Genomic DNA, 24,853 nt, shown 5'->3' with positions numbered 1-24,853 from the left:
CAATGATTCTTATTTATTTAAAATTGTCCCCTTAGGAACTGGTTCTGTGAAAGTGTTATCTATCTCTAGTTGACACTCGTTCTGTAGCAAGATTTATAAAACTATGTATTTCTAGAGAAGCTTTAGAGAACATTTTAAGATTAGAAGCAATTTTGAGCAATATTTAGATAAAAATTTTTATTAAAAAATTATTATATATTGCCTCAATCATATTAAGAAAAATTGTTCATATCTTGAGAAAAATTTATGTTATTTTGAAATCTTTTCATTTTTGGTGAAACAATTCTTCAAAAAGGATCATTTATTTACTACAAGACTGCCATAACATAAAATTAGATGTTTAAGTAAAAAATATAGTGAAACTATATGAATATATTATCTATTTTTAAAATATAGTTTATTTTTGATGTAAGAAACATTATTTGTTGTCAACGTCAATACTAAAACTTATGTTTTCAAGATGACTAATGATTTTATTCAATGTACGATCGACATTAAATATTTTTCTATATTTCTTTATTCTCTTAATATCATAATTTGATTAATATTATCACAAAAAATTATAAAAATTAAAAGTCCAGTCAATTTTGAATTTCTTATTTAGTCGGCCATAAATTTCTTTTAACTTCTTTTTAATCTCTTTCACACATTCTACTAAAACAAATACAATTACACACATTCATAAATTATAAACAACCCCCTAGTTCTTCTGCTTGCTTTCAATGAATCATACAATTTGTATACTTATTTTCTATAATATATTTAAAAAATATTTATTTGTATATTTCTTTATAATATACCTCATCTTATTCTCATTTACATATAGAGTATAGAAATCTCTAAAAAGAAAAACAAAAAAAAAAACTAACATTTCACTTAAATATAAATATTCTTTTTTTTTTATAGATTTTCATTCTTTTTAACATAATCCATGGCCAATAGCTTAACTCGTTGAACATTAGTGTCGTTGCCAAAACGTTCTTCGAATTCCAAATATTTTTTGAAAATTGTACGCATTTTCCGTAAAAGGTATTTTTTGTAACAACAGCACGTTCCAAGATATTTCTAGAGATGAAACAAATGAATATTTATTTTAAAGTAAATAATAATGTAAAAAAGCTTTTAAATTTAGGTGCAAAAGCTAGTGTGAACTAGTTGAGTTAAAATGAGAGAAATGTGAGCAAAATTTTTTAGATTTCCTAATAATTTGTTTTGTTAAGACAATGGATTCTGTCTAGTTTTTTATCAATGGAAAATTTTTGCTTAAAAAAACAAAATTGTCCAATTTGTAAATTTCATATAACTATGTGAAAAAATTCAAATTTCAGCCATAAATCTTAATTTGTATTAAAAGCAAAAAAGAAAGCGGGATATTTAAAAACGGAGGGGGGAAACGTGAATACGAAGCAAAGAAACGAACGTAACGAACGAACGAACGAACGAACGAACGAACGAACGAACGAACGAACGAACGAAACGAACGAACGAAACGAACGAACGAACGAAGAACGAACGAACGAACTAACGAACGAACGAACGAACGAACGAACGAAACGAACGAACGAACGAAACGAACGAACGAAAGAACGAACGAACGAACGAACGAAACGAACGAACGAACGAACGAACGAACGAACGAAGAAAACGAACGAACGAAACGAACGAACGAACGAACGAACGAACGAAAACGAACGAACGAACGAACGAACGAAACGAAGAACGAAACGAACGAACGAACGAACGAACGAACGAACGAACGAACGAACGAACGAACGAAGGAACGAACGAAGAACGAACGAACGAACGAACGAACGAACGAACGAACGAACAAACGAACGAACGAACGAACGAACAACGAACGAAGAACGAACGAACGAACGAAACGAACGAAACGAACGAAAACGAACGAACGAAAACGAACGAACGAAACGAACGAACGAAACGACGAACGAACGAACGAACGAACGAACGAACGAACAACGAACGAACGAACGAACGAACGAACGAACGAACGAACGAAAACGAACGAACTAAACGAAACGAACGAACGAACTAACGAACGAAACGAACGAACGAACGAACGAACGAACGAGAACGAACGAACGAACTAACTAACGAACTAACGAACTAACAACGAACGAACGAACGACGACGAAACGAACTAACTAACGAACTAACTAAACGAACTAACTAACGAACGAAACAACTAACTAACTAACTAACTAACTACGAACTAACGAACTAACTAACTAACTAAACTAACTACTAACTAACTAACTAACTAACTAACTAACTAACGAACGAACGAACGAACTAACTAACTAACTAACAACTAACTACTAACAACTAACTAACAATAACTAACTAACTAACTAACTAACTAACTAACTAACTAACTTCAAATTTTTATTAAAATTTTGTACTTTTATTTAAATTTTGTACTTTTATTTAAATTTTGAATTTTTATTCAAATTTTGAATTTTTATTCAAATTTTGAATTTTTATTAAATTTTTTATTTTTTTTTATTCAAATTTTGAATTTTTATTCAAATTTTGAATTTTTATTCAAATTTTGATTTTTTTATTCAAATTTTGAATTTTTGTTTTTTATTTTATTAAAATTATAAATTTTTTGTATAAAATTTTCTAATCTTTCTAAAAATTTCAAATTTTTATGAGAACTTTGAAGTATCAATCTTTTGAACTTCGAAACTTGATAATTTTCGATTCTTTATTATAATTTATTTTAAATCACACTTTTTTACTCACCTTGCTGAATCTATTAACTCTGCCTTAACCAACATGTCCACATATTGACACCAAACATCCACACGTTTGGGATAAGAAGTAACCACTTGATCCAATAAAGTCTGGGCCATTTCATTGTTGCCATGTCTGTGATTTAAGTTGGCAAACACGACAATAGTATTGACATCTAAACGAGAAAAAAACACACAAAATTAAACATTGAATAACCTAACAGATCCGTATCAAAACTTACGATCTCTTTCCGGTAGACAGGCTAGAGCTTTGTGCAACAATTGTTGTGCTCTTTCGGTCATACCCACTGTGAAGAAAGCATTTGCACATACGCGCCAAACTTCGGGTTCTGTTTTGAATTTTTTCGTTAAATTGCCAATGATTTCCACCAGTTCGGCGGTCTTTTGGGCATCTGTTATAATTTCCACGGTGCGCAGATAAATCTTTAAGGGTTCATTGTACATTAAGGCCTCCTTGAGGGTATCATTAAAGGTTTCCTTGCTGCCGTAGCGCAATTCCAAATTAAGTAAAGCCACCCAAATATTGATTTGATCATCGGAATTTCTAAAGGTAATGGTTTTTAAAGCTCTGCGTGCCACAGCTCTGGCTTTGTCGATTTCGGTCGATTGCAAATGAAATACCATATAATTGATCCAATGTTTGCTGTTATTAGGATCAGAGAGTACTAAACGATCGAATTGATCTACTGAATCGGGTAATTGATTGGGATCGGCATATTTTTCTTCTATGGCTCGTAGGCGGGCCTCCTCTTCACGTTGCTGTTTGAATTTTTCAGCGGCTGTAAGTTTCTTTTTATTGCTGGGTTTCTCATCCTTTTCATCGTTGTCATCATCGTCATCTGAGGATTCAACATTTGTGGAGATATTGTTTAAATCAAGATTCCAAAAATCATTAACACCTGTTAGGGATTTCACAACAGGTTTTTGGGGTTTTTTATTTGTGTTGGAGTTGGTAGTTGTTTTACTAACATCTATAACTTTTTCAGCTGCCTTTGTATCGGGTGCTTTATCTTCATAGAAGAGCAAGGTATCATCTTTAGTTTCATTATCGTTGTCACTATCACTGGCATTGTTACTGTCTTCTGTTTTAGTTTTCTTAGCTTTAGTTTTTGTAGTTTTTACCGTTTCCTGTGCTTTAGTTTCTGACGCTGTGCGCTTTTTTTCCTTTCTCTTTTCTAACATATCCAACTGATGTTTTTTAGCTTGCTCTATCTGTTTTTCCTTTTTACTTTTAGCTTCATTTTCCAATTTTTGTTTCTTAGTCAACACCGCCGGCTCTTGTTTTTCTTCCGTTTTGGTTTTCTCCAATTTCTGTTTCTTGGATTCCACCGCTTCTGTTGTCTTTTCCTCCTTGGCTAATTTACGTTTTCTATTGATTTCCTGCCACAATTTGTGTGTATCATCTAGTATGGCTATGGGTTGTGACTCATGTATAAAGGCCAATTTACAAAATTGTCCCTCGGCTATTGTTTTACTGGCGGTATATTCAAAATCATTGTAATGCAATTGGGTAGGACAAAAGACCACAGGATTTTTACCCTTCTTTAGGGAACACACGAAAACACTTTCGTTTTTGAATAAAACTTTAGCATTAATGCCAGATTTACCAACTAGATTTGCGGGTATATTCTTCTCTGTCGATATATGTTCCAAATCTCCAGGTTTATTACTAAGAAATACCAATTGATTGCTATAGTCAACCCATAGTATAACACATTCTTGTTTAGTTCCCTTTTTGGGTGGCTTGGCTTTACCCACTACTGATGTTTTTACAATTCCCACAACTTCAGTTTCGTTTAGCACATATTCCCAATCGTTGGTGACCTCATTGACATCACGAAATTGGGCAGTAACTTTATCGCCGGGAGAATAACGAGCTATGGCATGGCCTTGTTTCTTAAGTTGTTGTTTGATATCAGAAATTTCCGTTAAATAGCTTGAGTTGGAAAAGAGTGAGAAAGAGAATGAAAATGGTTTTAAATTAATATTAGAAAAAACTATAAAAATAAAAGAGGGAGGACCTTGATGTCTTTGTTAGAGGTATAATGATAAAAAATTGTTATTGTGTAAGCTGATTAATGGAAAACATTATCCCATCCTTATATTCTTCCTAGACTGAACACATCTTTGTCTCGTTAAACTAATAATTACCAGGAACTGAGTTTTATTTCTATAATTTTCCAAATTAAATCAACACAATTAAGGTTATAGTTCTCTCAATATCTCATTTTCTGCTTTAAGAAATAGTAGCAAACAATTTGCTTAATCACTCTTTAAAAAAAAAATGTGCAAAAATAGCTTTAATATTTCTAGATATGACGTTGTGATTAAAAAAAAATCTTTTGCAGACTCGCAAAAGTCCAATAATTTGATCTTTGCTCTAATTAGCATTAAATATAGAAATAAAAATAAATTAATAATAAAAAATCAACCATAAAATACACATTTTGTCTGAGTCTGAAGTGAATAAATTAATATGCAAAGAAAGGAAATCATGTATTTTAGCTTTGACCTATCTTTAGCAAACTATTGTTTAAACGTATAACGAAAAAAAATGTGCGTTAATCACGTAAAAATTTATTTAAAAAAAAGTGTTGTGTTTATCACGTAAAATTTGCCAATTGCAAAAAAGGTTAACTTTTTTTTGCATTTAACACTTTTTAACTGATTTTGGAAGTTTTATTGTTTTGAAAAAGTTATAGCAGCTGTTATTTGTATAAAATCGTAAGATTATCTAGCCTATTGTATAAAATTAACTTTGGAAAGTAGTTCAAAATTTGACATAAGAGTAAAAGGTTATTTAGTGGAATTTGCATAATTTCACTATTAATTGATCGCATTTCATTTGAAGAAACAACTAAGTTTTTTCCACTAGAGAAGATCTTTTAATAACAGCTGACCTATTACTCAATTATGCAAAACAATATCCACTATTTAAATTTCCAAAAAAAAAGATATGTTTACTACACCGATAGTTCAAAATGATTCGAATAACTTTCCTTACAATTCTTAATTCAGCAATTGTACCATCTGTGAGTTTTTCTAACAACAGACGACTTCATACTCGATAATAATTTCAATACCTATAAATGTTTTCCTGTGGGAAATACATGAATTGGATCTTAACTCCGACAAGATTCGAATAACTCTCCCTACAATTGTTAATTCAGCGATAGTTGTACCATTCAAGAGTTTTCCCCCTAGGAAAAAGCAGAAAATCTCATACTCGATAATGAACATTCAGTATTTTGAATCTTAATTTGAAGATATGTTTTAGAGGAATGGGAACGTAGCCATCACTGGTTTTTCATAACATATCCTCAAAATGATCCTAAACTTCTATATATATATATATATATATATATATATATTTGTTACTTTTACCCTTCGTAAAGAGGGAATTTTACAATCCTATAGACAGAAAAATTGATCTGGCCCTCAAATAACTTGGAATTCCAATGTTGGAATCTGAAGCAAAGAGATATTTCAAATACCTTTAATTTGATATACAAAGTGTCTAGGAAAGGGTTTATGATTTTGAGTAAAGATTTTTGCTGCTAAACGCCAATACTAACAATATTTATAACACAATATCTGATGGTCCTAATATCGAAGTTATATGGCTTTATAAGGAAAAGATTGGGAACTGTAGGTCAATATTAATATAAGTCAAAACGCTAAACATTGGCCAAGTAATCTGCAAGTTTTCTATACATAAATTTTTTACAAAAAAAAACTACAAATTTCCATAAAATAAGTAAAATTTCCAAACCCCCCATATTTTTTGAACATATAATGCAGATCGTATGAAAAGACTTTAGAATATCTTTCTTTTGATGTACATATTACCTAAGGTATCCAATTCTGAAATAGAGTGTTTTTTTCGAAATTTTTTTCTTATATCTGTTATTTATTAGCCGATTTTGTTGATTTGCAATAGCAAACTTCTCGAAGGTATGTCTGCTAAAAATATTGATAATATAGATCTGGAGACTTGGGAAAACAACATAGAGACAGACAGGCATCGTTAAATTGACTTTTCTATCAAACTCTCTATCTAAACAATTGTTTCATAAACAAGTGAACTGTGACAATTTTCTAGTTTGACAATATATTCCGAATTTTACGAAATCATACCTATTCGACATTATGATTCGAATCTAAATTTTCTACATTTGCCAAATTCCGTTACATTTCTATGTTTTAATTTATAGTTGCTACATCCGATTCAGTTTATTGTTGCAATGTCTTTATTGATCTTTGTGTAACTGAATAAAGGCGCGTAATGGAAATGTAGAATAGAGACGAATAGAAACCGTTTCTAGACAAGAGGTCTAAACAAACTATCGCTTGTTTAGCCTATTGAAAGCGAGATATCACTTGAATACTACAACGAAAAAAGTTCCCCTTAATGGAACACAATTTCCTTTAAAGTTCAAAGAATAATAGAAGAAATATTGAGGATGTATTTTGTGCAATAAGTTTCATTCTTAATAAGATTTGTGAAAAGTTTGATATTTTGTTAAAAAACGTGTCTAAATTTTAACTAACTATATATTTAGTCTATTGAAAGCGAGATATCGCTTGAATACTATAACGAAAAAGTTCCCCTTAATGGAACACAATTTGCTTTTAAGTTCAAAGAATAAATGACCAAATATTGGACATATTTTTTAAGCAATAAGTTTCATTCTTAATAAGATTTTGTTTGCCCCCAGAGAAGATTGTGAAAAGTTTGATATTGTGTTAAAAAACGTGTTTCAGTTTTAACTATATAAAATTCCACACCATCTTCTCAAGCTTTCGTTATTATTTTTATTTATCTATTCAATTTAAACCTTTATTTTCATCAATTATATAGAGTAAACAAAACTCCTATTGTCAGTTGAAAAACGCCCCTCAAATAACGTAAGACAACAATTGTATTGGCAACTCACACACATATAAAAATTCTAAAGTAAATAAACGTTAGCGGAAGCATTAAATTGCAGCGGTAACTAACCAAAGCCGGGCTTGATTATTAATTTAATAAAAAAAACAATAGCGGGATAACACTAAGCTGTAAAGGAAACAAAACAACATTAAAGGCAAAACAAGGAACTGAGGAATGTTAGAGCTTAATATTCACAAATATTAACAGTTTCTTTTAATTGAAATTTGTTTTTCAAAAATTTACAAAACGCTTTGAAAAATATAGGTAAGGATTTTTTTCTAAGTTTCTTTTTATTTTATTAGGTCCATTCTAAGAATGAAATTATGACCTTATATATATATTAACAATTTATAGCTAAATAATACAAGTTTACAACAATAGTTTTTTTTAAGATTTAATTAATTATTATTAAAAATTATACAATTAAACAAATCTATCATTAAAAAATGAATTTAAAGATTGATAAATGAGAGATAGTAATTGTTTAACTTTAATAATTACACATTTTCTTTTCTTTTTGCTGCTTTCGATTGGTGTGTGAAAATTATTAATAAATTTTATAATAAAATAACTAAAGCAAACATTTAATAAAACGGTGATGTAGGTAGGTAGGTAGGGTAGGGTATAGTACAGTAGGTATGTATATATGTCTTTTGTGTTTATATGTATGTATAAGTTGATATATAGTATATACTTTAATAAAATACTAAATAATATACAATTTATATTTATTTAAGAAATTAACATGCTTTAGTTTAAAATATTTAGTATTTGCCAAAAAAAGTAGAGAAAAAAATGAAATAAAAAAAGTAATATTGAGTAATTTTTTATGAACTTTTTTTAAATTTTCTTTAAAAAAAATCAAATAAATTTATTTTATATTTTTTGTTTAAATATTGAGTTGCATTTCACACAGTGAAAAAAAATTATAATTATTTTGTATACGTTTAGACATCTTCACAGATATTACAAGTACTTGGGATCATTATAACAGTCATTTGATTTATTATTTTTGTTGTTTTTTTGTTTTCTTCTTCTATATATAAATATATTAATTTAAGATTATTTAATTATACATAGTTAAGTATAGCAAACAAATTAATGTGTGTTTTTTTTTTGTTTGTCTTTCATAAAATTAAAAACAAATTAATAATAAATTTTTTAACTTTAAATTAAAAATAAATTTTTTACGTTTTTTTTTAATTTTTTCATTAATAAAAATTTAGGGAAAATAATAATAATAATAATGAAATATCTATATAGTTTTTTTTGACAGACTTATTTATAATTTGAAACGGAAATTCCTCATTATCATTGGAAACAAAAAAAAAATTATAAAACAAACCTAGTGAAAAAAAAATGAAAATAAAATTTAATTATAACAACAACAAAAGAACATTGACTATGAATTTATATGGCTTAAAAGTTAGAGATACGACGACGTATGTATGTTGTTACTGCGATAAAATGAATTTTTGTTAATAAATTTTATGTTTTCTGTTTGTTTTCGTTTTGTTTTTGTATTTTCATTTTTTTTTTTTTTGAGACTTCGTGTGTTAGAATTACAAATAATAAAAATCGAAATAAAATAAAAAGACAATAAATAAAAACTACAACTTACAACTAGAGATAGTACAAGTACATTTATACTAGTATTTAGTTAGTATTTTTTTTTTAATTTTTTTAAACAATTACTGGAATAGTGCAATATGTATGCTGATTTTTTGTTTTAACACGGCTAGATAACAATTTAAATTGGAGGTTATATATTGTTTAACAAACGACTTAAAAAAAAAAAATTTAAACAAAACAATAATAATATTTTCAAACGTTACTCTCGTTCTCATTCTATAACTATAAGAAACTTACAAACTTAAAATTTATACTAACATTAACAAAAAAAAAAAAAAAAAACAATTTAGGGCTAAATATAAACTTAACAAGGAATTAAACAAACAGTAAAATACTATACAAATAAAAATGTTTAAAAATAAAAAGCAACAGTTTAGTAATTTAACTAAGATTAGTAGTAGTAAAAGTAAGTAAATAGAAGAAGTTATTTATATATATATTTTTTTAATTACAATTTTTAATATAAAACTCAGGTAAAAGAAGTCAGATTAGAGTCATTGAGAATGACATGAATACTAATTATTTTCATTATTGTTTACCCCCCTTTTTTCACGGGTGGGAACAATAATAATTACTTTGGGGGATAGAAAAGTTTCAAATTTGTTAAATTATGAAAAAAGAGATCTTATAAATATATATATTTTCTGTTTGTAAATAAAGTTTAAAAGAATTAAGTAGTAATAATGCCTTAAATATATGAAAGCAATGTCTTTTAGTAGGGAAGGCGCCAAAAACAAAAGCATTTTTTGTGCCATTTATTAAATATTGCACATTTTTTTTTATACAACTGCAGCAGCGGCGGCGGCGGCCTGCAAAGCGTTGCCAATTAAGTATTTATTTTTTCAAATATTTTTGCTTGTCTTAAAACTTTGTTCTTTTTTATAAAAAAAATATTTATACAACAAATAAGTTTTTGCACCAAACGAACACATGTACAATATATTTAGTTATATGGCTTGTGATTTTATGGCTTTCTATAATTTTCAAAAACTTAATAGTTTTTGCAGCATTTTTAAGTCAAGAATTGGGATTTTTTAGGATTTTCAGACAGTTATGATATGTTTAAAGTAATAGTTTATTAAAGTTTGTTAAACTTTTTTTAAATATTCATATTCCAAAGAAGTTTTTCTTCTTTGCTGCCAAAAATGCCAGTTTAATGCCCAATTAATGGCCTTTAAAATAGCTTTTCTCCCTAAATCTTACGTTTCTGGCCATATTTTCATTTTATCTTAGCTTAACTTTACTTGTTAGGGCTAGTTTTTGAATGTTTAATAAGAAACCAATTTAATTTTGGAAAAAAAGAAGGAAGGGACAAATTTAGCAAACGTTTTTTTAAATTCCAAAGCCAAACAAAAATTCAGACAAAAAAAGCAAAGAAAACATTGAGACATTTGAACAGGAAGCAAATGTTATCTGAAAAAAAACTACTTGAACTATAAACATACGTTTAATTTTTGTTTAAATAAATCACAGCCCTTATTTAAAGCCACTAGAAACAAAATAATGATAAAGAAAATCTATAAATTTAATTAATTGTTGGAATTAGCAGCAAATATATGACACAAATTGCAAAAAAAAAATTGCAAATATTTAAGAGAAAGTTTAATTGATATAAAAAAAAAGATTCTTTCTGTTAAGGTTGCGCAAAAAAAAAACGTGTGGAGTACTTAACAATGTTATGTATTTTGAGCAATATATTTCTTCTCCTTATCTGTGTTGCTCTTTTTCTCTCTCTCTCTTGCTCCCTGTTTCTTTTTCACTAAAATTTTTTGCTAATTTTCTGAGCACAATATTTAAAATTCAATCTTTGTTTGACTGTACACCATAACTATCACGACATGTCAATGTCAAGGAAATCCGATGATAGCAGTATAGATTCAGAGGGATTGGATGAGACAAGCGATAAAGTATCACTCATTATAGCACTGGCGAGATCAACAGAATGATGATGCTGATGATGATCCATATCATCAGGATCATCATGCAGCTGATGATGATGATGGTGTAGATCATGTTGATGCGGATCTAGTGTATCCAAATGACTGTGAGCATCGAGGGGATGTTGATGAGAGGAGGATAGCAAAGGATCTCGTCCGTGCTGTAATGATGTGGGTGATGCAGCCAAACTGTCACTGTTATTATGATGATGATGGTGATGATGATGATGGCAATCGCCAAGTGAGTCGGAACCACAAGCTACCATTAGATCGAAATTTGCTGAGGTATTGTTGGGACTGGGTTGACATTGTTGTAGAGTGCTATTTGATCCGTGCTGATATTTATGATGACAATTATTTGAGCAACTACTGGATAGGCAGCCGAGACTACCCCCAGCGCCACAGCATGTATTTAGGGGGGTTTGATGGTGATTGGTGGGAGTTGGTGTCGTAGAGGTAGTGTTTGAATGTGTGTGATGCGCTGGTGAAGATACCGGTGAACTGCTGGCATAAATATCATCTAAGGACAATTGATGACTACTACTGCAACAGCTGTCATTGTGATTGTGTTCGTTGCAATCATTGCCACCATTCGATGTGTAACTGTGAATACTACACTGCATTTGTAGATTGGGTGAGTGGGGTGCGGATTGTAGGAGTTGATTGCTCGGTATTGTAAGCATGGTATCAATTCCAAGGCCACCACCGCCGCCACTACCCTGTAACAAATTGTGCTTACTATCCTCCATGAGGTCTTCCATAGTGTTAATATTTATATTGAGGCTATTATCATTATTATTAGTACTATTATTATTATGATTAGAGGCATTTGTTGACTGCTGTTCTTGTGACACTTCATTGTTGATTAACGGTGTAGAATGATGATTCATATTATTAGAAGGACTAGCATTTTTTAAGTAGGAAGTTGTTGGTGTTGGAGCCGAAACGGAGGTATTATTGAAGTCTGATAATGGTATGCCATGGGATTTGGCTTGCATTTCCAGTTCTTTGATGCGATTAAGCAGCCGTCTATTTTGCACTTCAATCTGTCTTTGACGGTATTCGTTTTGTTTCAAACGTGCCACTTCATGTTTTAAACATTTGATATAGTCAACAGAGCTTTTTAGTATAGTGCCCTTGTTGGGTCTAATATCACGCACCACTTCATAGTAGGGATCGTTGGTTTTAGGCAGCAGGGTACCCAATTCCTTAATGCGATCGTTTATATTGAAACGACGACGACGTTCTATCATATTGTGATTATCCTTTTTCTGGCGATCTTTAGCTAAAGCACTGGCTTCTGCTTCGCTCATAGAGTGTGGCTCCTGTTTAATGTTCAGCTCCGTCGAGAATGAATCATCAAACTTAAGGGTGTCATTAAGATTATTGTTGTGCAAAATATCCTCAAAATCCAAATCGGCATCACTTTCAAACGATGGCGGTAATTCCGAATTACTGGTCGCTACTGAACTCAAACTGGGTGTGGCGGATTGTATAGGACTGGCCATGCCACTGGGACCGGATGAATTCATAAAATTAGTGTTACGCATCATTTTAACTAGATTACCAGGATTTGAACGACTGCCCAAAGAGGTATTATTGGCACTTTTACTATTGCCCAAGTTACTGGCAGAATTATTGCCAAACGATTTGAGCGATGATTGTTGATTGCCATTATCTGAGCCGGTATAAGGCATATAATAGGAGTTGGCACCATTGCTATTATTATTGCCCATACTGTAGGGCGACAAGGGCATATTGTCGTCGAGTATGGTGGCACTGTTAGGCGAAGCAGCCGGTGTTATACGCATTTGACGCGGAGAGCTGTTTACCGATGAACAGTTGTCGTTTACAATACTGTTATTGGCATTCATGCCAAGTGTATAGCTGCTGCTGGAACGTTCATTATTTTGATGTGTTTGTTGTTGATTGGGATTTGAACTGGCCACCGTAACTCTGAGATTGGCCAGGGAACTGGCAGCTCTACCGCTCCAATCGGTTTGATTTTTGAATGATTCACTAAGGTATTGACGCACTTGATTCTTTTGCTTTTGTATGACATGATAACGCGTGGGATTTTCTAAAATTGTTCGCACTTGCAAAACCTGTTGGGGCAACTCGACACCGATCGAGTTGAGGGGCACCTTAACTGTAACGGGACTCGACTGAGCTTGCGGTATCATTAAGGTGTCCATATTTTTTGACCCATAACTATCCGAACTCGAATTGCGATTCTGGTTGTTGCCGCTACTATTGTTGTGATTAGACTGAATTTGCACTTGGGGACTAGAGCCCACATTGTTATTGTTGTTATTATTGTTATTGTTGTTGCTATTATTATGCTGTTGCTGTTCTAAATTGATTTGCTGCTTCTGCTGTTGTTGATTGTGATAAACACTTTGCAATTGATGATGTTGTTGCTGCTGCTGCTGCTGTTGAAAAGCATCAGTTTCTCTCTTTTCGGCCTCTCTTCGTTCTAACTCTTGCTGTTGTTGCTCTCTCTGCAACTGTAATTTCAATTGTGTCCTTGAGGTGGGTGTAACGGTTTTAAACGTTGGTATGTTATCGGGTCTAATCGTGCGTGTAGCCGATTTAAGCTCATAGAATTCAACATCACTAGAATTTGGACCGGAGACTTTGACTGAAGGCAACACATCTTCGAGTCTATCTTCATCCATGGGACATTGATAATCAATTTCAAAGTCAAAATCTAAATCAATACCAGATTCAGCCATTTTGTTTTCTTTTTCAGTTATGTACTTTACTTTTTATTACTTTATTGTTATTGTTTTTATTATTTTGATTATTGTTATTATAATTGTTGTTGTTGTTGTTGTTTTATTCGTAATTCGTAAATCGTTTTCTTCTTTATCGTCGTCTGTTTTTCCCGTTTAATTATTATTGTTATTTGTATTGTAGTTTAAAATCAATCATCACTTTATATTAATATAATACTTCTTTACATTAATTACTTTCGGTTTTTTGTTATTTCCACGTAATCCATCATAAAGTTTATCATCGCGGTTTTCTATTTAGAATTTATTAATTTTTTGTGTTTTCTTTTTCTAATTTTTTATTAATACTTTTAACGCAGTTTATCTTAAAGTTTCACTTGTTATGTTAAAATTAATTTTTATTTAATGAAGTGTTTTTTTTTTGTTGCTAACCAGCCACCAGCGTTTTATATTATTACAATAATAATGGTCGAACGTCTTTGCTTCGAAATTAATGGCTGTACTCCGTTTACCAACGTATTTTTTCTATATTATTATTTTTTTTTATTTTTTTTCTTCTTCATATAATAAAAGTTTATAAATTAGCACATACGCATATGTTTACCACCATACAGCCAAACCATATCGTACCGTACCACCACCACCACCATCTATCTTTCTACTGCACGATCCCCATACTATAGTGCTCCTCAGTCGATCAGTCGTACGTACAATAAGCACCAACAACAACAGCAAAACAAACAACAACAATAAAGATAAAAAACGATTGACAAAAATCTTTCATATAGAAAAAATTATTTAATTTTTTTCTATAATTTTCGGCGCATATAAAAATTTTATATTTTATTTAAAGCTGATCGTAGAAATTTCTCTCCTTTAACTTCGTTTAAAGTTGTAAAACGTTTCTTTTTTAATTTTTCAATAAAAATATTCAAATAACGGCACTTCTTTAGTAAAAATATTTTTTCGTTAACACAATTTCACAACGATTTCAGTTCACTTATTTAGTATTAATTGTTAAAACAGAAAAGAAAACGATAATTAAATAAATTTATTTTTAATTGTTTGATTAAAAATAGAAGAATAATAAAAGGTAAACGAAAGAATATTATATAACCACTACTGGCTACTACTACTCAGTACGATCAATTGTGACAGAACTAAAAAAAAAAAACTGAAAAGCGAAAAACTCAAATCATATGGCCGCTCTATGCACACACGGAATATCACAATGTAGTGTTGCCACAAGAGTAACATCCACCAAGCACAGCCCCAAGTTCCAATAACAAAATATACAAATCCCCAATACAAAATTCTTAAATAAATTTTAAAAAATCTCCACATTTGTATGAAGAGTCAATAATACTGTTTGTTATTCATTTCAGTTCATTTAAAGTAGGGTGGGTAATTTTTTTTTATTTTATTTATTTTAAATGAAGTACAAATGTTCTTATTCTTAAATGACGTTTGTTCAAAATTTATTTATCGTTTAATTCCTCGAGTCTAGACGTCAACGTGTAATTGAATTGAAATGTGCTGGTTTTTTTTTTTGTGTGTTGAGCGTGCGTGTGTGTATATATACAAAAATTTTCCAAATATATAAATATAACAGTTACAAAATTATCAGTCGAGGGTTTTGAGTTTCAATACTAATGTACATAACAGAGAAGTGCATGTCTTAAGAAACCGCGAAATTTGATTCGTAATACTTTTACACAGTTACACATTTATATGTACTCTATAGTTAGTGGAGTAAGAATAAATTTTATTAATTGGCCTGATGATTTTTCGTCTTTCGAAATTCCAAGTTTATTATTAATACAGTTTTAAAAGTAATTAGTGAAATACACTGCACGAAAGAAACAAAACATACAAAAATTTAAAAAAATATTTTTTTAATAAAAAAAATCCACTTTGTTCAAGTAATCGTTCTACAAATTCAAGTTCTAAAGACATAGAACTAAAAAGTACACTATCCTAAATAAGTCTTAACCCTAAGTTATTAAGTTTGAAAGGAGGATGTATGTTATATTAAATCCGAAGAAATACGCCTAGGCCACAGTGCCATACGTGCCTCAGTGCCCCACGACCTCCGGCCTAACGGACTAAAACACTAACCTATCGGAGATCACTCAAACCCTTAAATCGTAAAAACATTGGATTATTGTTGTTAGGCAGAATATCAAAGTTGGCAAACGTAGAAAATTTCGACTCGAATTGATTAAGTTTCTGTGATCTCTTCATTTCAATTCTGTATTCACATTGTTTTAGTATCGAGCTTTGCCTTACAATAGGTTCTATTGTATCGTGATTGTTTGGTATTGTCTCGGAACCTGTTGAAGATGAACATATAATAATAATAATACTAATGTTCTATTTTTAATTAAGTCTGAGTACTTTGGTTAGGTTTTCACAGGATTTTAGCAGTGCGTTCCTATTTGGAAATTGTACTAAGGCTTAAACACCGCTATCTATTGTAGCAAGTTTGTTCCTTGTACCTTTCTTCCTGAGGAAAAGGACCTATTAAGTTGTCGATGTTGAGCAATGGTTTTCAATGGGGGTACATAGCAACATTCTAGAGCAACGGTTGACAAATGGAAGACCGTAGCAAATTTCAGGAAATCCGTAGAGTTTAAAGACGAATGATAAAAATCACACAGAGTTAAACAATGTGGGGTTTTCGACACTCATCTTTAAATCGGAAAATCACGTCATAACAACTTCGTCAAAGTCTAAGTAACTTTTCTCTATTTCTCAAACATGTTTGATGTCATTACGGTAAAGAAATTTCACTGGAATGTCATAGAGGTGTAATTCTAACTTCAATTGAAGCCTTCCAAAAGATTGTTTGTTCTTTACATATAGAGAATAGCCAAGTTTGCTGCTTTCCGGACTGTAGCACCGCTATTTTACACCTTGGTCTCATATTCAAAACAATAGCACGGACAATAGAATCTGGACTCAGAATTTCTACATTAAATCAAGCTTTTGTTATATCATGTACTCAATTTTGAAAAACAAAATCCATTTCTGACTAACGTATTTGAGAAACTCAGACAATTACAACAAACCGCTGAACCAATCATTTTAAAGTTTGAGGAGTATTTAACGGCCATTAAAGCAGTTTGGACTCAACTAGTTAATACACAAACCCACTTTGCCAGAATTATAAATGAATATTGTACAGCTCTTAACATTCGAATAGAGCAATGAAAATTATAGCTTTTATAAGCAATTTTGATTGAATTTTAAGCACTTAAATTTAAAAAAGATAACAACAAAATTCTAAGGAATTAATTATATATTTAACATTTAAATAAAATGTATGTAAAGTACATAAAATAAAAAATATTATAAAGTTTGACGACATTTTTTTATGGGAAATTTAAATAAGTATAAAATTACCAATGACTATATAAGTTTAATTAATTAAATAACATATTAAAAGGTATTGAAGTTTTATTGAAATGAGAAGTGTTTAAGTCAGAGTATTAATTTTCGAAATTTTATAATATTTAATAGTTAATAAATGTTACTATTTGTATTTAAAACAAATATTAAGGATTTGGGAAGTTGTTTAGTAGTATTTATAATATTGGAAATAAAATTAATTGTTAATCAATTATAAAAACTCAAAGCGAAAGACTATCTTCCATAGGGACTCTATTCAAAATTTTGTTTTAAAAACTATATTACAGCTTTAGCTTTTTACTAAAATGAACATTATTTTCGGTGAGAGGTTGATTTTTTTGTAAAAATAAAACTTTTTCAAAGCCATGATTTGTGTTAAATCAAATTATATCAATGAATCAAGTTTTTAAAGTTTTTTTATTGTAAAAAGAATCTAGAAACAAATTAAGCGATATGTATTTTGAAAAGTAAGGAAGAAGCTTTAATATAAACTAAGTAAAATAGTCGAATTGTAACAATTTATGGTAAAGTACACAAAAATCCTAAAATCATTTGTTTTTAAAATCGATTAAATTGCAAATAAATTAAAATTCTTAAAACAAAGTATTAACAACAACAGTAAACGCTTTCTTAGAATTCCGTGCAAACCTTTAACTTAAATTTGTTTAAAAACAAAATAAATATGTTAATTTTATAAATTATGTAAAGTTAAAATAAACACAAAGAGCAAAGAGTAGAAAAATAAACAACAATCGTATCGAATTCAAATAAGTTACCAGTTAAAATCTTTATTTTTTATTACTTTTTTCTGATTTCTTTTATTGTAAACAAGTTTTGTTAAAAATCGTACAAAAAAAATCAGTCAACAAATTCAAATTCAAAAAAAAAAAAATATATATATATAATGACACTGCTAATTTTTAAAATTGCAATCAAATACATACACACGCACACACCAATCAACACATCAATAAAAAAAATTGAAAAAAATCACACAAATTTTGTTGTACATGACTTCATGAGTGTACATTTGTATTTTTGATTAATTTCGATGTAATTTGATAAATATGTACAGAATGTGTACTTGGGTAGTAGACAAAAGATACACAAATGTATTGTGTAGTATATATTGTAAAAAAAAACAATATTACCACTTGTTCACTACTGCAGCGAACTTTCAGATACTTTTCATTCAAAAACCGTTAAATGCAATGATTGTATATGTCCCCAGTTTTGTATATAGAAGCCCCTTATCTGGCAACATAGCACAGGTGAATCATGTAGAGAATGAGATAGCAAGTACTTGATCGTTTTGGGGGAAAAATGTGCTCTCTTTTCTGGCTCTTGTCGAACAAATACAAAATGTAAACAAAAACCACTTGGATCACTGAAAGAGCGAAAGGCAAATATTTAACAAAATAAAACGAATGAAAAATTTACAGGTGTGCACACAAATATAGTGTAGTACATGTATCTCTACCTGAAAGCCATATAGAAATCCATCATTTTTTTTTTAAAGCAAACAAACACTTGCTATCTTTGTTGACTTATCTTATTAAAAAGATTAAATGAAAATTAAACCAACTACATGCGTTACAATAACGTGGTATCTTTTCTTGACATCCCTTAATACTGAGCAGAAAACGTGTTTCAATTTAAAGTATAATAAAACAAAAAGCAAATAGAGAGAAACATGAAAATTATAACAATAAGAAAAATATATATTCATAGTATAATCATAAATATTGCTGTTGTTAAACCTCGATAATTGATAGTTCAATCAAATTTGTTTATTTGCTTTTTTAAGAAAAACACTTTTTGTGTTGTGTTACACAAAAACATTGATTTTTATGCTCAAAACTTTATGTCGATTTATATAGTTTTATGTAGTTTATAAAGATTATTATGAATGTGCGTAAAAGTTGTTAGTTATTAATTGTTATATACATACCCTCCCATTTTAAAAATTTCTGCCTAGTCATGAATGAATTTATGATATTTTAATGAGATTTTTAAGATTTAAATTAATTCAAATCAGTTATCACACCTATTTGCAATCAAATACATATAAAAATCTGTACAGTGAAAAAAATTGAACTTAAATTTGTAATAAATGTTATGATGAACTGAACTGATCGACTTCCCAAACTGTTTTCTTTAATAATAAGAAAAATTCATAAATAGTATGATATTGTACATAATGAAATTTCTTTTTTGTTTTTTACATATTTGACTTTGCTTCCCAAACCGATTTCGTGATAATCGAAAAAAAATTGTTTTTGTAACAGTTCTTTTGTTGCTTATAGTTTTTCCTAGGACTAAGTAGGACTCGTGTCGTTCTTGAGCATATAGCCCACAAATAAAAAAATCTCCGAAAAGACCATCTCATGACTAAATTGATACTTTTTAATCCCATTTAGCCCCGTTAACTCCACCTCCGGTTATCGTTTAACCTGTAGATATTGTTTGTATGAAAACTGTCAATTTAACCTTACGATAAAATATAACCAGGGATTAGTCCTATAAAAACGTATTTACCCATCATTGGACATTTGAATTCAAATAAATACTTGCTGAAAAGCTTGATTTTTTGGCCGCTTATGGATTTCTATCAATTAGGGAAGTAAATTTTGAAAAATTTTAAAAATTTAAAATTCTCTCTTTGAAGGTACTCATTTGATAAAATTTTAAATCGAAAATTGTAGACCATTGAAAGCCAAAAATTGCTCGGCATATGAACCTTAATCAACTTTTCTTAAGAACACAAAACAAACTTTCAAGTAAATTCACCAAAAAGCTGAATTGCTAGATAGCTTGTTTCAACACAGACTCGTCCTAATTGTTCACTAATTTGAGGCATTACCCATTCCAGTACAAATCCATAATACCCTATAGTAATGTAGGATATAAAATCTGGAAAGAATTCTGAATATCCCTTATGAAATGCCCGATAATTTGGTTTTAAAGAGTTATTCAATCATCTTTGAAGAAATTGTTTTCAAATCTTGGAGACAATTTCTAGAAAAGATTTATAGGCGGTATGAAGTGTTAATTTTTTAAACCTTTACAATGGACACTTTTTCGTTGATATACATATGGTCGAATCAATACATTATTTGAAACAGTAAAATACAACATTGATGCCCAACTAAAGAACCATAAGTTCGAGATCCAAAAATATAGGAAAAATCAAGGAATTTTTTCGGAATTATATCATATCTCTGATATTAATAAACAATTTTTGGATTATGGATACCGAAGAAAGTGAAATGTCATATTACGTTTGCAAATTCGAAGATATGTTCCACAGAATTTCGAAAATACATAATAAGGGGATTCATGAAACACGTCAGCCAACTTGCACATTTGCACGAATGGCTATCTATATTATTTAGAAGAGAAAATAATGAAATAATCAGTTCATATAGGCTATCTAATGTATCAATGTTGTGGAAGTAAAATCTAATTGATTGCATAGTTTTGCGAGGCTTTTGAACGTTTATATGAAAACCCTTAATATAAAATCTAGAATTGGATAAACAACTTCAATCATAAGAATTCACAAAATAATATATTTACTTTTATTTATAAGACCAATTTTTTATATTTTTCAATTTCAAATAGAAACAAATTTATAATATTTTTAAAATGTTCATTAATTTAATGTACATCGCAAAAACTTTGTAATCCCACTTATAACAGTTTAACAAAACGACGCATTTTTGAATACGATAACACCTCTCGTAATAAGGCAGAATGGCCAAATCAGTTGTAACCACTTACCTTTTAACATACTTTTCAATAACTACTACTTATCATCCTGATTACATAAATGTAGTCTAATAGCGTGTTATTAATGTTTTATATAAATACTTTCTTATTCATTATTAATCTCTCTGCGAAGCTGTGTTTCTTGTACGATTTACATTGACTAATTTTTCTAAACCGATTTTAGCTAGTCGTCAATACGTTTTGTTCGCAAAAAAGTTAATTTTTACCTAATATTAGAAATTCATGTTTGCATTTTTAAACCCCAAACACAATCACAACTTATGTTTTTTACACACAAAAAAAGAATAATAACAAGTTCACTTACCTTTCACAAAAGTTAGCTGTAGAAGACATTTTGCCATCCCAAACATCAGTTAATTTTGCCGAAACTGTTATTGTTTTTGTAGAGTCCTCTTTGCCCAACACTTTAACGTAAACAACTTGATCGGGTGATAATTCAATATTATCATCTTTGAAAGCATTTACCAGCATCATTTTCAAATGAACTTTAACGGTTTTCGTATAACCCTCGATGGGTACCACAATTTCCACAACATCTTCGTTAACATCTTTAACATAACTCTTTAGAATATTACCAATTTTCAATGATTTCCAATCACATGTTAAATGTTCCGAAAAGTATTTAACATCTCTCAAGCTGAAAATACTGCCAGAAATGCAGACAGCTTTTAATTCCTCACCCACAGGATATAGATGAAGTTTAGCTCTTAATAAGTCAATGTAATCCGACAACAGTCTTACGGGTATGAGACCTTTTTGTTCCATATCTTCACCTTCATTATTGAAATAGTTTACTTTTATTTCCAAACCAGATTCGAGGGTGTGTACAACTGTAACGGGACAGATTTCACCCAATTTGAAAGCATTTTCCACTAAACCCAATATAAGCTGGTCATCTTTTTTACTGGCTATGCGAAATTGTATAGTTTGTCCCTCCTCTAAATTTTCCAATTGTCCCGGCAAGGCATTTTGTTTATAAAAGACACCTTTTACATCTCCAAAGAATTTTACCAAAGCAAAGGTGTTGGTACACTTGACAACGGTACCAAGATAATTGCTGTTTACTTTGGCTTCATCTAAACTTAAAAGTGGCTTGCTAGATTTGTTCATGTATTCAGAACGATTGGTTAAATATACTAATTTACGTTCGGGATTAACGTGAACGACACGGCATTTTACTTTGGTCTTGGGATCCAAAGTTTTGGCCGAGGGAGCCAAAAATAATTTTTCAATAAAAGCTGTTTGAAAACAATAAGAAAATTATCAATACATAAGTACAAACTTTTAATTCAGTAGCTACTAACCATTAATTCTTCCCAGTTGTAGAGAATAACCGCCAACTTTGTGATTTATTTCCTTAACGGTAGCAGTCACAAAATCACCAGGTTTAATATCGTTGAAACTGAAATATTTCTCATTAACAGCAGCAGCATCATCTGTGCAGATGTACATAGAGTCCATGATATCATAGTTGGTAATTCTAACTGTATGTTTTGATTTGCGTGCATATTTCGCCAAAAGCTCATCCTGATCATAGTTGCCTTTATAGTTAGCTTTAATGGTTTTATAGGAAATGATGCCTTTAAATTTATTATTTAATATCAAAACTACACCACCAGTGCCTAAATGGTGAACCTTGGCATTTTCCACAATATCGCCAGGATTTAATTTAGTTTTTGTGGATTCTTCATCATCGCCCTCTTCAGATGTTTCCGTTTTGGTATCGACATTATTGCGTAGATTCAAGGTCAAGTAGACGAACTTAGTTAAAGGCATAACATACAAAATGCGTGCTTCATACTTAACATTAACTTCATAATCTTCGGGCAAAGTTAAGGGATCTGCGAGTTGATGCTCATTCACATAAGCCGTATACACTTCGTTCATTATTGAACCCTGTAAACCATTCTTCAGCACTTTACTGACCTGGAAATTCACTATGGTTGTGGGTAGTATGTAGTCCAAGTTGGGATCATTTTGATCTTTAATTTTTAGTTTGTTAGGCTTTATTTCTGCACAGATACAAGTGCTCACTGATTTGTCGGCGGTTACCTTGTCCACTTTAAGGTATATCAATTCTCCTACAGCATGACCAGCTTCAGATTTTTCTATGGGAACAAAACAACGCAGGCCTTTAATGCCAGATTCTATAATATAACCATGTTCCTGGATTTCCTCTACGGCGCCATTGAATACAAATCCCTTCTTAATGTTGGCATGTACAAGTTCGGCATGTACTTCGCTGGGCTTTAAAGTCATATCGACTTGTATTTCACCCTTATCTCCTTGTTTGATTTCCTTAATACGGCCATAGACAATTTTTCCCACACTATATAAATCCTGTAGAGGTTTATAACCTTCTGATTGTGAATTTTGTAAGAATTCTTTCATGGACTTGGTATAAGCATCAGATACTTCCAAAACAGACACCCTAGCACTTATACGTCCCGGCAATGTGACATTCAAATATAATTGATCCACGCTTTTGACTATGCCCATAACAATCATACCATCCTGTATGGTGTCATAAGTTAAAAGTTCTGCTGAACGTGGCTTCAAATCTTCATCTTCTTCTACTAATGCAGCAGTTGTTTTAGTTTTGTTTTTCTTGATTTTTCTTTGTACGGCACCGAAAATCTAAAATAAAATTATTTTTTCTTGAAATTCATTTTTTATTTCGCTTCGCAGTTTATTGTTGTTACCTGTTCGGGCTTTGTGGCTACAGCTTCTTTGGATTCCACAATTCCTCCACGAGGAAAACTTTTTTCCACTATCACCATTTTCTTAAACGCTTATTTATTTGTTTTTTTATTTCACAATATATTTTTTCTAGGATTTTCGTTTTAAAAACGACACAAAAATTTAAAATAAAAATAAAACTTCAGCTACACGTGCAGAATCGATGAAATGTTTTGAATATTGTTGCCGGACTGTTGGTGGGGATTTAGAATAGCCAGATTATAATGTTTTTAAGGGGCAGTGCAACACTGCCGTAAAAGTTGAGATGTGATTTGAATAATGTAACCAACTATAAAAAAGTAAAGAATATTTTTGATTATTCTGTAATGATCAGAACTTTAAAGAAGTAATCAGGATACACTTATTACATCATGGAAATAATTCCTAATTCGGATTAATTTAAATTTTTTTTGACATAAGTTATCAACTCTAAATTTGCAAATAACCCAATGAGCAACAACTTGTACAATATTGATTTTTAGTTCGGATGTTTTTTTTTACAAATTTACGGATATGAACAAGAAAATCGAATAGAAGACCGGATGAACTTCTATTTGAGGAACATTTCACTCCTATCTCATTCAATGCCTTAGAATTGTAGAATTAAAAACTTAATTTTCAATATTTTAAGAAATTGTTGAAAAACAAAAGCTGAAATAAAAAGATAGAAAATCGAACAAAAGACAGAATGAGCTTATTTCACGTACATCTCATTCCTAGCCCATTCAATGCCTTAGAATTTTTAAATATTTTAAATAAATTTAAAATTCATACAATTTAGGAACTTATTCTGAAACATTATTCATTTTACTCAATGGAAGCTGAAACTTTTGTCAGCAACAAAGATTCTTTCATTTGGAATATAATTTTTTTCATTTTTTCGTAAATCTTCAT

The 24,853-nt window shown here is 30.3% G+C and overlaps 1 protein-coding gene across 1 annotated transcript; it reads right to left on the bottom strand.

Annotated features, from left to right (window-relative positions):
- Nucleotides 1-744: 744 nt before the first annotated feature.
- LOC119616548 (protein RRP5 homolog) lies at nt 745-24,163 on the bottom strand. Its single transcript, XM_037972964.1, is given in 7 exon segments — nt 745-1,038; nt 1,041-1,065; nt 2,770-2,935; nt 3,002-4,716; nt 21,525-22,458; nt 22,525-23,857; nt 23,923-24,163. Coding segments are annotated over 7 exon segments (4,389 nt in total). The 5' UTR covers nt 24,001-24,163; the 3' UTR covers nt 745-900.
- Between the last annotated feature and the right edge of the window lie 690 nt (nt 24,164-24,853).

Source organism: Lucilia sericata, unplaced genomic scaffold (assembly GCF_015586225.1).
Source record: "Lucilia sericata isolate MDLA Ls3-8-SP2 unplaced genomic scaffold, ASM1558622v1 Contig000079F_arrow, whole genome shotgun sequence".
NCBI lineage: Eukaryota > Metazoa > Arthropoda > Insecta > Diptera > Calliphoridae > Lucilia > Lucilia sericata.
The sequence above is the reverse complement of the archived record's forward strand: the minus strand, read 5'-3'. Positions and strand labels throughout refer to the sequence as shown.